Genomic DNA, 13,847 nt, shown 5'->3' on the forward strand with positions numbered 1-13,847 from the left:
GGCCCGCCGCGCGCGGCTGGGTGCTCTGTGTGGTCCCAGCTGCGTTGCTCTGAGGCCCTGTGCCCAGTGCCCAGAGCAGGAGGTGCTGGAGATGGGGGCGTCCGGGTGGGCCAGCGAGGAGCCGAGGCACCCCAGAGCCAGGGTGTCTGGGAAGGATCGACAGGCAAACAGAGAAGGGAGAGCATCAGACGCCAGTGCAGCTGCGTTGGCCTCGGGTCTGCCTTCTGCGCCTGCTGACCGTCTTCCGGCGGCAGCGCTCCCTCTCTTGCACGTTAGGGGGCAAGGACGGGACTTGCGCTTGCCAGCCTGTCCTGCAGCTCCGCAGCTGAGCTTCTTCCTGATGGGCAGTGACTCTGTACGCAAGGGACCCACTTTCCGGACTAGTGTTTTTAATGAGGAAAGGCCAGTGGACGTGTGTTGGGGGCCCGTGCCTACCATGAATCCTCCCAGAGGATGCTTTTTGCTTGGGGGGCGGGCGGTTGGGCTGCCGCTGCGCCAGAGCACCCGGGGAGGTGGCCACGGTCCCCTGACCCTCGCCCTCCTCCTTTCCAGCCGGCTGCATCCTGGTGTTGAGCAGGAACTTCGTGCAGTACGCCTGCTTTGGGCTCTTCGGCATCATCGCGCTGCAGGTAAACGGCACGTGGCTGGGGTCTCACCCTCTCTCTGGTTAGAGCAGAGCTTCTGGCGGAAAGGCATTCGTGAGGACTCAGGCTCACTCCCCTCTCAGCCCTCTGTGTGTCTGCCTGGAACTCCTTTTCTCTTCTGAGAAATTGCTGGATTTTCCTCCATGCAAGCCGTGGAAGCTCAGGAGAGCCGGACAACCGAGCACCCTGGGAAGGGGCCGAACTCCGGGCATCCACCTGTTGCCACTTTCCTGAGCTCCCTGTGACAAGGGGACAAGTCACGGGGTCAGCTGCAGCCAGGACGCTGTCTCGTTAGCATCCTAATTCATAAAGGAGCGCACCTAGCTACTCACGCGAGGTGTGTCACACACCTACTCCAGACCGCTGTCTCGGAGCCGTCATGTTCTCCAGGACGTCCTGGGCTCTGCTCCGAGGAAGCGGGGGCTTGTTAGATCCGGGGCCACCACTGCACCCTGAGAGACACTGAGCTTGGGGCTGCCGGTGTCCTGAAAGGGTTTTGTGCGTCTTGTATTTAGATTCTCACCTATGCTGGAAGAATTGCCTGATGCTGTTAATTCTGTAGAAATACAGATCTGTCTGAAAATGATGAGACTCAAGTTTCTCTCTTCTCTCTTCTCCTTAGACGATTGCCTACAGCATCTTATGGGACTTGAAGTTTCTGATGAGGTAGGTGCCTTCTGGCTGGTGACTTAGTGCACTTTCGTCATGTTTCTAAACTCAGTAACTGTTGGTTGAAGTAAGTTTCTTTGGGTCCAAACCATGCTTCTTAGAATCTGTAGTGGACGTTGGTGAAGCCTTTTCCTTCCCCACCCAGAGCCCCCAGGACAGAGGTGAGAACGAGGTCGTCCCTCCCGACCCCGTATCTCACGAGGGCGACGAGGGCCCAAGTGAAGCACTGGCTCCCAGGGGCCCAGCTGGTCAGCAGGAGAGCCCAGGCCAGGCCATCCCGAGGGTGGCGCGGATGCATCCATGTCTCCGGTCGTGTGGGGCTTTCCTGTCCGCGGGTGTCACCGGAGGCCCTGCTCCTGCCGGGGTCTCCCGATCTGGGCCGCCGGGTGCTCACGGAGCCTGATGAGCCTGAGCGACTGGCGTGGCCTGTCCGTTCCTCAGGAACCTGGCCCTGGGCGGAGGCTTGTTGCTTCTCCTGGCGGAGTCCCGTTCCGAAGGGAAGAGCATGTTTGCGGGCGTCCCCACCATGCGCGAGAGCTCCCCCAAACAGTACATGCAGCTCGGAGGCCGGGTCTTGCTGGTCTTGATGTTCATGACCCTCCTTCACTTTGACGCCAGCTTCTTCTCGGTAAGTGTTCCTGGCTGGGTCCCTGTCCTTCTAGAAGGGGCGCTGCCCCCTCTTCCCGGCTTGTGCACTAAGCATAGCTGAGGGGCCACTGGGATGGTCCTGTGAAAGGAAACAGAACACTGCCAAGCTCTTGTGCACCAAGAAGCTGCCTTTCCAACCAGTTAAGTCCCGAGTCTCCCTGACCTCGCTGAAGGGTCCGTCCAGGCTGTCGGTGAAGGTTCCTGGCACAGGCTCGTGTTTCTCTTTCCTTCCTCACGCTCCTGCCTTTATCGTGTCCTTTTTATTGGGGCTGCAGAGTCGAAGGCTTTGTCCCTGTCCCCCAGTAGCTTACAGAGCTGCGGGGCCCTGGCCGGGTGGGGTCCCCAGGAGGGGCTCCTGGTGCTGGGGAGGGGGGAGCGTCTGGTTCTAAGCGCCGGGGACTGCGGTTGTGACTGACAGGTCCACCGGGCTCAGACTGGAGCAGGTCCCGGTGAATCCCAGCCTGTTCATCGGAGACCTTTTACCCCTCCCCAAACCTTTCTCAATTCAAAGCGTTGCTTTCTCTGCTGCCCCCATCGCAGGAGACATGATTTTCTTCCCTGCTTGTAATGCCGGCTCTCGGCACGCCCTGAGTCACTCCACCCTGGCCCACAGACTGCAGTGACATGGGCAGCTGGAACCTGCCTGTTTATTTCCATTGCTTACCTTTCAACCTGTGCAGATTCTTCAGAACATCGTGGGCACGGCTCTGATGATTTTGGTGGCCATCGGCTTTAAAACCAAGCTGGCCGCTTTGACTCTCGTCGTGTGGCTGTTTGCCATCAACGTGTATTTCAACGCCTTCTGGACCATTCCCGTCTACAAGCCCATGCATGACTTCCTCAAGTACGACTTTTTCCAGACCATGTCGGTGATCGGAGGCTTGCTCCTGGTGGTGGCCCTGGGCCCGGGGGGCGTGTCCATGGACGAGAAGAAGAAAGAGTGGTAACAGACCCTCCCCGCCTGGCTGGGACCCGTGGCCGTCGAGGACTGGTTCGGGGTGGATTCGACGTAACTGCCAGCATTTCTGTATCCTCTTCCCTCCCCTCCCTTGGTAAAGGCACAGATGTTTTGAGAACTTTATTTGCGGACACCTGATAATTGATGGCTAAATCTGCTCTGGACCCACCCCCTGGTATGTGACCGCGCAGAGCTGGCCGGCCCGTGGTCAGCACCTCCCTCCCCAAGGCGGGCCGTGGCTTCTTGGAGTGAGCAGCTTGCTTGGCCGTGGCCTCTCAGTTCTGTTTTTTTTTTGGTTTCTTTTTTGGGGTGGGGGACCTTCAAGCTGTACTGTGAGCGGATACATTTGTGTATCATTCAAAGCAGTCTCCCTCTTATTTTTTTTAAAGTTTACGTTTTTAGCTAAAACTACTCGATGATTTGGGGTGGCCCAGCCCAACATCAACACACTGGTTCGAACCCGCACCAGTGCCTTCCCCGTTGTTTCTGCCCTGCGTTGTGATACTTTATAGGGACAGCGAGAGCATATAGAGAAACCCCAGACCCAAAGAATAAGGCAGTGTCAGAGAGGCAGCCAAGGCTGCCGTCTAGGGTGAAAGGCTTTCCTCAGAGGCTCGGCTTGGATTGGTGCGGTTTTTATGGGGCGACGCCCTGGGAGCGGTAGTGGCTCAAGGTGCGGACGGTGGCCCACGGGGAGGCTGCCTGGAGCCCGCAGGGACCTGCCCCCCAGGCCCGGCAGCACGTGAGCCTTGGACCCCCTGCGTGCCCAGCTCGGTGGGGGGCAGCTGCCACTGTGGGGGCCGGGCCGGAGCGGGGCGCTCAGACCGGTTACCTCACGCTGAGCTGCCCCAGGGCCACAGCCAGAGCCGGGCCAGCGCTGCCCGCTCGTCTCCCCCGCGGGGCTCCCCAGGCCGTGCAGCCACCACTCCCCCATCTTCACAAGGCTGCGGCTTGCTCAGATTGTCCATTTGCTATGCTGAATGCAGCCCAAATTACTTTTTACGATTTGTGATGCCTTACCGATTGGATCTCAATCCTGTATCTCAAGTTTCCTAACATTGCCTTATACTGTTTCTCTTCCTGGGGCTGTGTGTGCTTCTTGCTGTTCTCCGCTCGTCCACCTCCTAGCAATGCCTCTGCCTCCCACGGGGAGTCAGGGTCAGACCGACACGGTGAGGCCGGCCTAACTCAACGAGGCCCTCCTTGGAGGCTTCTCGCAAGCCTTGCCTTGGAGCCGATCTCACCTTCTCCGGTTTGCTCAGCTAGGGGTGCAAGCCTGAGGGCCTCCCCAGGGCTGCTGGGGCCAGTCCTGAACCCAGATCCACGTCTACCTTCCAGGCCAGAGCCAGGGTGAGGTGGGGAGCAACCCCGCCCCGCCCCAGCAAAGCCCCTGGTCAGCTTCCCAGGGCAGGGGGGATGCCGGCTCTTACCCACTAGCACTCTTAGAACCTTTCCAGCACCCACCTGTGTCCCCGCCACTGCAGAGGCTCAACCCAAGACGCTCCCAATCCCTCCCCCAGTGGCCCTACTCCCCGAGTATTTGTAAGTTCAGAGGGCTTTTCTACTTCAGTCACTGGGATGCTCCCACACCAAGGGGGTTTTCTGACTCAGTGTCGCCATCTGCGCAGGGTAGTGTCTTGATCTACAGCCCCCTCCCCGTTACCCCAGCATGATGGCCCTGATGAATGGCGCTCTTGGCCAGGTCGCAGTTGCTCCGTGACACAGTTTCTGGCAGGGTACGGGTCTTCTTCGGCCCCCTGCTAGGAAGACCTTTCTGGTTTGTAAAAACTGAGATTGACCCTGGTGGCCAGGTGGTGTGGTGGCCACCAGGCCCGCCTCCCCTGGCCCTGCGTGGGCTAGTGCTCGGGCCGGGGGTCGATGCCTACTCGGGGAGAAGAGAAAAACAGCATCTACCAATTGGTTTTGGCACAACGATTTCTGAAAAATTTTTTGCTTTATGGGGGAGATAGTTATGAATCTCATTTTATGCTGTATTTTATATCTTAGTTGTGTTTGAAAACATTTTGATTTTTGGAGACATGTCAAAATAAATAGTGGCATTTGTATGCAGTGTGATCCTCTGGTGTCGTCCAGCCAGGTGGGGACCGGCCAGGGCTCTCCTCGGGTGCCCCCTCCGGGGTCCCTGCTGCTTCCTGGGGGTGGGGGTGAGACCCTGACATCCGCGGGTCAGACCCCCCCGACCCGGCCTTCTGGGGCAGCAAACGAGGAGTGGATGGACTTCCCACCAGTTAGGAGGACGCGCGGCGGGCACCTTGAAGAGGAACACGGCGTGGATGCCAGGAGGGTTCTCGAAAGGCTCTCAAGATGTGTTTTCTCCAGCAACTTTCCATTAACCTTACTGTTTGAAAGAGCTGAAGCTCTTAGGTTTGCGGTGATGACTCTTGAACTTCTTTTTCAACGAGCCGGACTGCTTCTGCGGCACAAACAGAGAATTCCGGTCAGTGGAGGCGTTCTGATCTGACGCAGGGGTGCTGTGAGCCCGGCCCCCCCAATCCCGGCCCGCAGAGAGGAAGAGGCTTTAGTGGAAACTCCTGGGCAGCAAACCAGGAAGCAGCCCCCCGCCCCCATTAGAGCAGCCTCGGCGCTTACCTTACGTATCCTTAGCTTGAGATTTCGGTTGTGAGAAAGGTGTTTTATTTTTCTAAAGAAGCTGAAACCATGGCTAGAAGAAGCCGCCGCCACGCCGGCAGCCCTGGGGGTGGCACCCACCTTCCCGCGCTTGAGGACCCGCTCCCGGCCCACGCCCACGGCCTCGCTGTCTCCAGGGCCCATCTCTCTGCGGCGTCTTGGCTTCTCGTCCTCATCCCCCGTCAGGAAGTCGTCGGTGCTGTCCCCGTCCTCGGTCCCCCCCAGGTCCTTTTTGGTGAACAGCTCGGCTGGAAGGAGCAGAGGTTTGGGCTGCTTTAGGTCGAGTCCCCCACCTGTGCCGGGGGTCAGCCGGGCCCAGGACCAGAGGACACACACCAGGAGGGAGCTGCTGACGCAAACCGGGTGGACAGTCGCGACCCGAATCCAGAGGATGGGGAGGGAGAGGGGGCGCGTCCCAGCTTACGTGGGTACAGGTCTGTCATGCTGTCGTCACTGTCACTTGGGGCGGCGCCGTCATCGCTGGACGCGGGTTCCCAGAAGGCTTCTCTAGGGCCGGGTGGCCCGTCACTGCCCTGCTGGTCTTGCCTCTTCCTACTCTTGTGCTGCAGGCAGGCGGGCACGAACTCCACATGCTGCTTCTGACACACCTCATCTGGGAGACAGACGTGCACGCGGCCCGGTTCCCGCCTCGTCTCCCCACAGCCCTCCGGGAACAGAGCTGAGCTCTGCCAGGGCCCCCAGAACCCCCCCCGCAACAGGTAAAATCGGCAGAGGCAGGCGAGCGCCATCAGCTCGGTTCCTAGCGGGAGAGCAGGGGGGCGCGTGGGGACGCGGGCCCGGGGCAGGAGGGTGGCGAAGGCCTCCCTCTTCTCTCCTCCCCGAGGAGGACGCGCCTGGAGCATCTGTTCTCTGGCTCCAGCCAGCCACGGCCGGGAGGGCGCTGAGCGGGCACAGGAAGCCAGGCCAGCCTGTCACCCGGAGACTGAAGTCCCCTCAGGCACAGCGGCCGGACCCCCGCTGGAGGGCGGGGCTCAGCGAAGTTGGTGCCTGGCCCTGGCCGACCCTCGGCTCAGAGCAGAGGGCGGGGACGAGGCGTCCCCGGGGAAGCCTCGCTGGAGCCGCACCGTCCCCTCCTGCGCCGAGGACTCGGGGCAGCCGGCTGCTGGAGCTCGCCCTGCATCGGCTCTCACTGTCCCCCGACTCCGGCCATCGTCACTCACGGGGTGGACAAGCCCTGCCGGGCCCCGGCCCTCTCGTCACCGCCCACCTGCGGGGCCCCCTCCATGGCCACACGGCGGCCCCGTCACCAGCAGAGCGGAGCCCACGCGTGGCCAGGCGCCCCCGCCACGCGCCCCGCTGCCAGAGCGGCCCCGGCGCCTCCCCGGCCCGTCCCAGCGCCTGGGCCAGGCCTCGGAACCGCGCCCCTACTCGTGGGGAAGCCCAGCCCCTTCCCGCCCTCGCCGAGCAGCCGAGCAAGGCACCCAGGAGCCCGCGTCCCGCCTCCGCCGGCCCCCAGCGCCACCCGCAGCCTCCTCTCTTCACTGCCCAGTAAGGCCTTCCGGCTCGTCCTCCTCGCCTGCCTTCCGGTCCCTTCCGGTTGTCAGGCCCGCCCGCCCCGCCCCGCCCCAGCTGCTCCTCCTGCCCCCGCCTCGCTCGGGTCTCGGGGCTCCCGGCCCGCTCCGGCCCGGCTCTGTCCCCACCTCGCCGCCTCCGTCAGATCTCAGGTCACGCTTCAGCCCTCCCCTGCCCTCCGGGGCCATCTGACGAGGCTACCGCTCCGTCCCTGAAACTCCTCCCTGCCTCAGACACGACCGCACCGGGCTCCTCGGCTCCTGCCCGGGGCTCCTCCGAGCTCAGGCCCGGCCCTGTCACCCGGCTCCACGGGATGCAGACGCTGTGTCTGTGTCACCGATCTGCATCATCTGAGGGCTGGTCCGTATTCCCAACGGCCACCCGCCCTTATCCGCCTCCACTTGTAACGTTCGAAGGAACCTGTGCTCTTCCCCAGAAAGCCCTTCTTCAGACTCCGCTCTTCCACCCTCGTGATGTCATCAGCCACCAGCTGTCACACCAGAACCTTGAGAAGCACAGCTGGTTTCCCCCCTCTCCCTCATTGCCCCCGTCCACTGATTCTATCCACAAAACCGTTAGAAACCTCCCACATCCTTCCATCTGCCCTGCCAGCACCTGGTGACCCAGACACCGGCATCTTCACCTGGGTGACTGCACAGCAACCGGGTGGCCCCTCCCACTCCTCCCCTCCCACTCCTCCCCTCTCCCCTGGCAGCAACATGTGATCCCGAGACACAAACAGATCAGGCCAGTCCCTGCTTTAACCCTTCCAGGGCATCCCCACTCCACGGCTGCCAAGACCCTCTGTGGTCTCATCCCCACCCGCCTTTCTAACCCCACCTTGCCTGGTGGCACAATGGCCGTCCTCCAGACACCCCCCCCAGCCAAGCGGAGCACTCGCCCCAACCCCCCCGCAGTCCCTCAAGTCTCAGTCTAAAGAGAAACCCTCCGAGAGCCTCCTGCATAAGGCAGGTCCACCTGCCTCGCTTCTTCACAGCACTTAACGCAACTTGCATCACTTCGGAGTCTGCCTCTGGCTCTGCACCGTCTCTACCGTCGTCCCTCTCCTCACTGTGCTGGGACCTGGCCCACTGCATCCACCAAGTACCACCGAAGGATGCCCAGGTTGCTGCTTCTGCGTTCTAGGGGTGCCGTGCTGGGGGAGGGCAGGCAAGCACCCAGACACCCGTGTGCCGCCTCGGCTACTTACATTTCTGCAGAGCCCTCTGGTATCTCCGGCCCTGGGTGTGCCGCAGCACGTGCTCCGGGGACTTGCTGATATGCCGCAGGCTCAGTGTGCAGAACAGCTGGTGCCTAAGGGGGCAGTTCACAAGCAAGAATCCGGACCCATGGTTCTCCACCCTGGCCTCCCCCACACAGACGGACAGGGGAGGTCTCCCACGTGGCTTGGGCATCAGGATTCTTAAAAGCTCCCAAGCAACTGCAGTCCACAGCCCGGGTGGAGAAGCACTCATCCAGGCAGACTGCGGCCTCTCACCGTCTGCCTGGAAAACAGGCCTCACCAGCCTCGCCGGACTCTGCTCCAGCACGAGAGGCATGTCGGCGAAAGCCTGGCAAAGTGCTGGATAGTGGGAGCGTCTGCCATCCCCCTCTTCGTTTTGACTACTATTGTCAACCGTGAGCTCCCAGCTAAAGCAAAGCTCTCCTTTAAACTAAAGATAGGGAAACGACCGCATTCAGAACCTCAGGTGACAAAGCACAAGCGCTCCACTCCTCCTGAAGCAGAAAGGCCCAGGTGACAAACCTCACGTTTACAAAAAAGCAAACACGCACGGGGGACGGGCCTCACTTGAGATCCCAGGTGACTCACAGCTCCAGGACGCCCACCTGGGTCTCAGGTCTCCTATCTCACGGGAGGGTGGGCGCTGCAGAACAGGTCGCGTCTTTGAGGAGCGCTCACCCAGCGGGGAGGGGTCGGGGCTTCGGAGTCTACCCAGCTCCGGCCAGACTCAGCACTAGGAACTGTCCCACCCTAGGCCTCCCCAGCAGTGCCGGACCCGCCCCGGCCACGTACGGGTTCTTGGTGCTGGGCACAATGTGCGGCTCGAACTCGGCGTAGTCGAAGGCCGGGGAGGCGCGGACCAGCCGCCGGTACTTCTTGCCGCGGGTGTAGACCTGGAGCTCCGGCAGGCGGCAGGGCAGCTCGTGGCCTGTCAGAGCGCACCTCACCTGCGGGCGGGAAGGCGGGGCGGTCACGGGGTCCGGGCGGTCGGGGGTCCCGGGGCCCGTCTCGGGGGTCCTGTGCCCCCAGCCCACCTTGCGGGCGCCAGGCTCCAGCCGCAGGCTCGGGTGCTCCCGCAGGAAGGCGCGCACGTCAGCCGGCGGCTCGCTCATGGCTCGGTGCGCGCGGAGCTGGAGGCCGAACGTCGTTCGAACCACGTGGGCCGGGGGCGGGGCCGGACGGCGCCCCGGAAGCAGAAGCCTCCAGATCCCGGAAGAGCGCGCCCGGGCTGCGCGATGGCGGCGGCGCGGCGGGTGGGGCTGTGCGCGGCGAGGCTGGGGCCGCTCCTGCGGGCGGCGGGCGCGGGGCTGGTGAGCGGAGCGGGGCGGCGGGGCTGGGGCCGCGCGCCCGGACTGGACGAGCTCAGCCGGCCCCTCGCGTCTCCGCAGGCCCCGGCCCGCGCCGTCCGGAGGAGCGTCCTTGGGGTCATCTCGCGCCCAGGTGAGGACTCATCCAGGGGTGCCCTCGGCACCTGGGAAAGCCGCCCCGTCCGTCCGTGCCTCCGCTTTGCCGGGGCGCGTGGCGTCGCGATAAGCCCTGGAACTGCCGCCCGAGCCTCTGAGTCGGGCCCTGGGTGCGCGCGGGCTCTGGCCGGCGCTGTCGTCCGCGCTGCCGCCCGACACGCTCGGCCCGAGACGTGCCGTAACCGCCCCACGGCTCCTCGGGCTGATGCGGGGCCAACCCAGGACGGAAACCGTGTGGGCTCCTAAAGGAAAGCCTGGCTAATCACCACAGTTTGCATGTTGCCTTCAAGGCACGGCAAAGGGTATTTGTGTGTAGAGTGCTGTGTACACTGTAAAGGCACGTTGCACGCCTGCTCCAGGCCTGCTTTTTTACCATCCTCAAGACCCGTGATGCTTTCCGTTGATGGGACTCACCCTCTGAGAGCTTAAATGTACTTCCTGTGTTCGTTTTGCCAAGTCTAAATTTATGAACGATGAAAAAGGACAGCTGTTCTGAGAGTTCTGTAAACCACGCTCCTGAGTGTATCACGTTCTGTCTGCAGAGCACAGTAGCCCGTACCCGTGCGCCCTCATGACAGGATACATCTCAGCATGTTCTTGCACGAAAGGCGTGAGGTGGTTCTATGAGTTACCCAGGGTCATGGTTGGTGGCAGAGCCAGGACTAAGCCCTGGATCTCATTCAGTGGGTGAATGTCCACTGAGTGGGTGTCATGCGCTGGGCACTGGGTTAGGAGCTGGGCTGGACGCAGGTGCTGCTGGTGGGCTCCCGACTGCACGTGGTGGCCTGGGCCCTCCTCCTGTACCACGTTCTCTCCGGTAGTCATGGCAGCTTCAAGGAATTGGCTGCTCCAGTTCTTTGTTCCAGGGCTTCCGGCCCCATGCCCGTGTTGTGACATCTACTAGGGTTGGTCTGGAGGCCCAGCAGGTGTGGCAGCTCTTCAGCCGGAGCAACTGCCGCAAAAACAGAAGACGACTCCTTCCTCCAGTGGTTTCTGCTTCTCATACCTGTGACTGCCTTTGGCCTGGGGACGTGGCAGGTAAAGCCTGACTTCTCGCGCTCCTGGCTCTGAGCCCTTGACTCTGCTGCCACCTGCTCGGGCTTATGCCCTGTGTCCATAGGTCCAGCGCCGGAAGTGGAAGCTACAGCTGATCGCAGAACTAGAGTCTAGAGTTATGGCCGAGCCCATCCCGCTGCCCGCAGAGTGAGTGTGTGTGGCCGCCCACCCGGGGCTGGGCTCACTCGAGGTCAGCAGTGGGGCCTGGCTGCCTTCCTGACCCTGATGGGAGCCCTCAAAATCAGTGGTCCTGCTAGGCTTCCTGTTGACACCCGACTGCCTTTGTGAAGCTGCCTGACATACGTACATAGAAAGATCTTTGAACCTGGGTTTCGCGCTTTTTCCAGACCCAGTGTAGCTGAGGGATCCCCCCCCAGTGCTGATGGCCTTCTGCAGCAGTAATTCTTAGCTGGAGGGGAGGGCACGCGCATGTCAAGTCTGGACATGAGAACGGTACTGTGAGAAAATGCGCAGGCATTCTACTGCCTTCTCCCCTCATTTAAAAGCACTGTCCTAGGAATTCCCTGGTGGTCCAGTGGTTAGAACCCCACGCTTCCACCGCAGGGGGCCCCGGTTCCATCCCTGGTCAGGGAACTAGGATCCCACAAGCTGTGCGGCACAGCCGAAAAAAAAAAAAGGGGCACTGTCCTAAGCGTGCCAGCTAAAATCACAAAGCTTTCCAGTCAAAGGAGCAAACAAGTGGGTCACATTTGGCTTGCAGATGACAGTTTTGGCCCCACGTATTTTATCACGTTCACACAGGAGGCCCCAGCTTTAAGCTTTTCTTGAAAACGTGGACTGTTGGGCAGCACAGATCCGCGTTCCCATGTGGCATCAAAGGGACCAGCTTCCCCCTTGGGAGGGCACATCACGCAGACCCCACTGTGGCCGTGTGTCGCCTTCTACGTTGCTTCTCAGGCCACGGTGGGCTTCGTGGTTTGCAGACCCTTGAGAGGGTTTGTCTTCCTGCCAAACCTTGCTCGGTCTCAGCTCCTGCCCTCCCTCGTAGCCCGATGGAACTGCAGAACCTGGAGTACAGGCCAGTGAAGGTCAGGGGGCACTTTGACCACTCCAAGGAGCTGTACATGATGCCGCGGACCATGGTGGACCCGGCCCGGGAGGCCCGGGAGGCCGGCCGGCTCTCGTCGGCGGCTGAGAGCGGTGCCTACGTGGTCACTCCCTTCCACTGCACTGACCTGGGGTGAGTGGGACGCGGGGGAGCTGACTGGCCTGGCAGATGCGGTCCTTCCCATCTCCTTCCTTCTCAGCCCCCAACCCTGGGGAATCCAAGAAACCCAGACAAGCTCGACTCCTTGGGAGCTTGAAATGTGTAATTCTGACATTATTAAGCCAATTAACTTGTTACTGAACAACACCTGCCTGCTGAGCTCTGAAGGGGAAGGAAGGAGGTGGATGAAATAGGCCTCTTTGGAGAAACGGTCGATGAGTGGCCCACACGTTTAGTGCTTAGGGTGCAGTCTGAGGGTCAGCAGAGGAACTCAAGAGAAAGGAACCCCCAGCCCTGCAAGGGAGGGAGTCGACTCGAGGAAGGCTTCCCAGGGGCTCTGGGTTGAATAGTGAGTGAAGAGATGGGCAGAGTATCCCAGGGGAAGGAGATGACATGTACACGATGGGGGCTCTGCAAGATCGATAAGTAGAGCAGCTTCCCAATGGTAACATACAAATGAAACCCCAGGTCCCTTGTCAGCCCCCAGCTTTCTGGTTTTAGGTCTGGGATGGGCCCCGATGCTGCGGCTCAGGGACTCCCCTGGTCAGGATGGGAGCTTGGGGGCAGACACGCGAGGCGGCAGTTGGAGGCGGCGGGGCGCTGTTGGTCAGTGGCTGCGTGTGCGGCAGGTGAAGCGCAAAGCAAGGAGAGGCCGCTGCTGCTGGTGGTGGTGACGGTGGCAGGGAGGCCGCAAACCTACAGCACTCACGGGTCGGAGGCACCCCCTCCCGCCCAGCTAGCTCTACTAACCCTTAAACCCTTCCTCGTGCTGTCGTCCGGGAGGTGCCAGAATGACCATTAGTGACCACCTTTATTCAAAAACCGTCCCCTACCTGAAACGGCGTGCTCTTACTATTCTAGAGTCACCATCCTGGTAAATAGAGGGTTTGTGCCCAGGAAGAAAGTGAATCCAGATACGCGGCGCAAAGGCCAGGTAAGGGGTGTGAACCTGTCCCCCCTAGGAGCTAATCCAGGCTCCATGCAGGGCCCCACAGAGCATCTCACCCCTTCCTGGGCAGGTTGAGGGAGAAGTGGACCTAGTCGGGATGGTGAGGCTGTCGGAGACCAGGAAGCCCTTTGTTCCTGAGAATAACCCCGAGAGGAACCAGTGGCATTACCGGGACCTGGAGGCCATGGCCAGGCTCACAGGCACAGAGCCCATCTTCATAGACGCCGACTTCAGTACGCTGTGACCAGCCTGCCCCCCAAGGCCCTGTTCTACCTGCCTCTTGACCCTGGGCACCTCCTTGTCACTTCCGGCCCAGCGCGGGTGTTGGTGGAGTGGGAGCGCGCCTGACGTGCGCTGAGCGGAGGGCAACACGAGGGGGCTGGCTGACTGGCCACTGCATGCCAAGCAGCTGGTAGCACAGGCCACGGTGAGGACACAGCCCCCTGTCCCCGCAGAGAGCACAGTCCCTGGAGGACCCATCGGAGGGCAAACCAGAGTCACGCTGAGGAATGAGCACGTGCAGTACATCCTCACCTGGTGAGCCGGGGCCGGCCACTCCTGCTCCCTCCACCCTCCCTTCAGCCCCTGACACTGTTCATTTCTTTCCACCCAAGGTATGGACTCTGCGCGGCCACCTCGTACCTGTGGTTTAAGAAATTCCTAAGCCGGACTCCTGGTGTGTGACGAGCTTGGCGGATGTAGCCCTGTCCCTGAACAGCTGAAGCCACTTCAAGAGATTCAACTGACTTTAGGCTGATAACGTGTTATTGGTATAAATAAATCTCTACATCACATGTGTAGCGCCTT

At 61.3% G+C, this 13,847-nt stretch overlaps 3 protein-coding genes across 5 annotated transcripts in view; 2 read left to right on the top strand and 1 right to left on the bottom strand.

The window, feature by feature from the left end:
- SURF4 (surfeit 4) overlaps window positions 1–4,985 on the top strand; it is a 12,446-nt gene extending 7,461 nt beyond the window's left edge. Inside the window, exons 3-6 of the mRNA XM_057548587.1 lie at window positions 553–629; window positions 1,267–1,310; window positions 1,755–1,941; window positions 2,642–4,985. Coding sequence (XP_057404570.1) covers window positions 553–629; window positions 1,267–1,310; window positions 1,755–1,941; window positions 2,642–2,908 — 575 coding nt within the window. The 3' untranslated portion in view covers window positions 2,909–4,985. The remainder of the gene's footprint in view (window positions 1–552; window positions 630–1,266; window positions 1,311–1,754; window positions 1,942–2,641) is intronic.
- Window positions 4,837–9,506, bottom strand: SURF2 (surfeit 2). The gene is made up of 6 exons (XM_057548589.1): window positions 9,379–9,506; window positions 9,137–9,291; window positions 8,312–8,415; window positions 5,993–6,181; window positions 5,650–5,816; window positions 4,837–5,353 (listed from the first exon to the last, which is right to left on the bottom strand). Exons 1-6 carry the CDS (start codon window positions 9,454–9,456, stop codon window positions 5,276–5,278), a joined length of 771 nt encoding a protein of 256 aa, XP_057404572.1. The 5' UTR covers window positions 9,457–9,506; the 3' UTR covers window positions 4,837–5,275.
- A 52-nt stretch (window positions 9,507–9,558) lies between these two features.
- On the top strand, window positions 9,559–13,834 carry LOC102998777 (surfeit locus protein 1). 3 transcript variants are annotated; one of them, XM_057548585.1, is made up of 9 exons: window positions 9,559–9,597; window positions 9,733–9,784; window positions 10,712–10,845; window positions 10,928–11,010; window positions 11,873–12,064; window positions 12,953–13,025; window positions 13,111–13,273; window positions 13,496–13,577; window positions 13,655–13,834. In XM_057548585.1, the coding sequence occupies exons 1-9, from the start codon at window positions 9,580–9,582 to the stop codon at window positions 13,722–13,724; spliced, it is 867 nt and encodes a 288-aa protein (XP_057404568.1). In that variant the 5' UTR covers window positions 9,559–9,579; the 3' UTR covers window positions 13,725–13,834. The 3 variants fall into 3 exon arrangements, with proteins under 3 accessions (XP_057404568.1, XP_057404567.1, XP_057404569.1); XM_057548584.1 differs by having other exon boundaries at window positions 9,578–9,654; XM_057548586.1 differs by lacking the exons at window positions 9,559–9,597; window positions 9,733–9,784; window positions 10,712–10,845 and adding an exon at window positions 11,211–11,316 and having other exon boundaries at window positions 10,933–11,010.
- The last annotated feature ends 13 nt before the right edge of the window (window positions 13,835–13,847 follow it).

Source organism: Balaenoptera acutorostrata, chromosome 6, assembly GCF_949987535.1.
Source record: "Balaenoptera acutorostrata chromosome 6, mBalAcu1.1, whole genome shotgun sequence".
Classification (NCBI taxonomy): domain Eukaryota; kingdom Metazoa; phylum Chordata; class Mammalia; order Artiodactyla; family Balaenopteridae; genus Balaenoptera; species Balaenoptera acutorostrata.

Bases quoted from the DNA above. Each gene is read 5' to 3' on its own strand.
- SURF2 (XM_057548589.1), bottom strand. From the start codon at position 9,456: ATGAGCGAGCCGCCGGCTGACGTGCGCGCCTTCCTGCGGGAGCACCCG. The intron at 9,292-9,378 runs GTGGGCTGGGGG...TCCCGCCCGCAG, and splicing joins TGGAGCCTGGCGCCCGCAAG to GTGAGGTGCGCTCTGACAGG. The intron at 8,416-9,136 runs GTACGTGGCCGG...CTGCCCCCTTAG, and splicing joins GTGCCCAGCACCAAGAACCC to GCACCAGCTGTTCTGCACAC.
- LOC102998777 (XM_057548584.1), top strand. From the start codon at position 9,580: ATGGCGGCGGCGCGGCGGGTGGGGCTGTGCGCGGCGAGGCTGGGGCCG. The intron at 9,655-9,732 runs GTGAGCGGAGCG...GCGTCTCCGCAG, and splicing joins GGGCGGCGGGCGCGGGGCTG to GCCCCGGCCCGCGCCGTCCG. The intron at 10,846-10,927 runs GTAAAGCCTGAC...CTGTGTCCATAG, and splicing joins TTGGCCTGGGGACGTGGCAG to GTCCAGCGCCGGAAGTGGAA.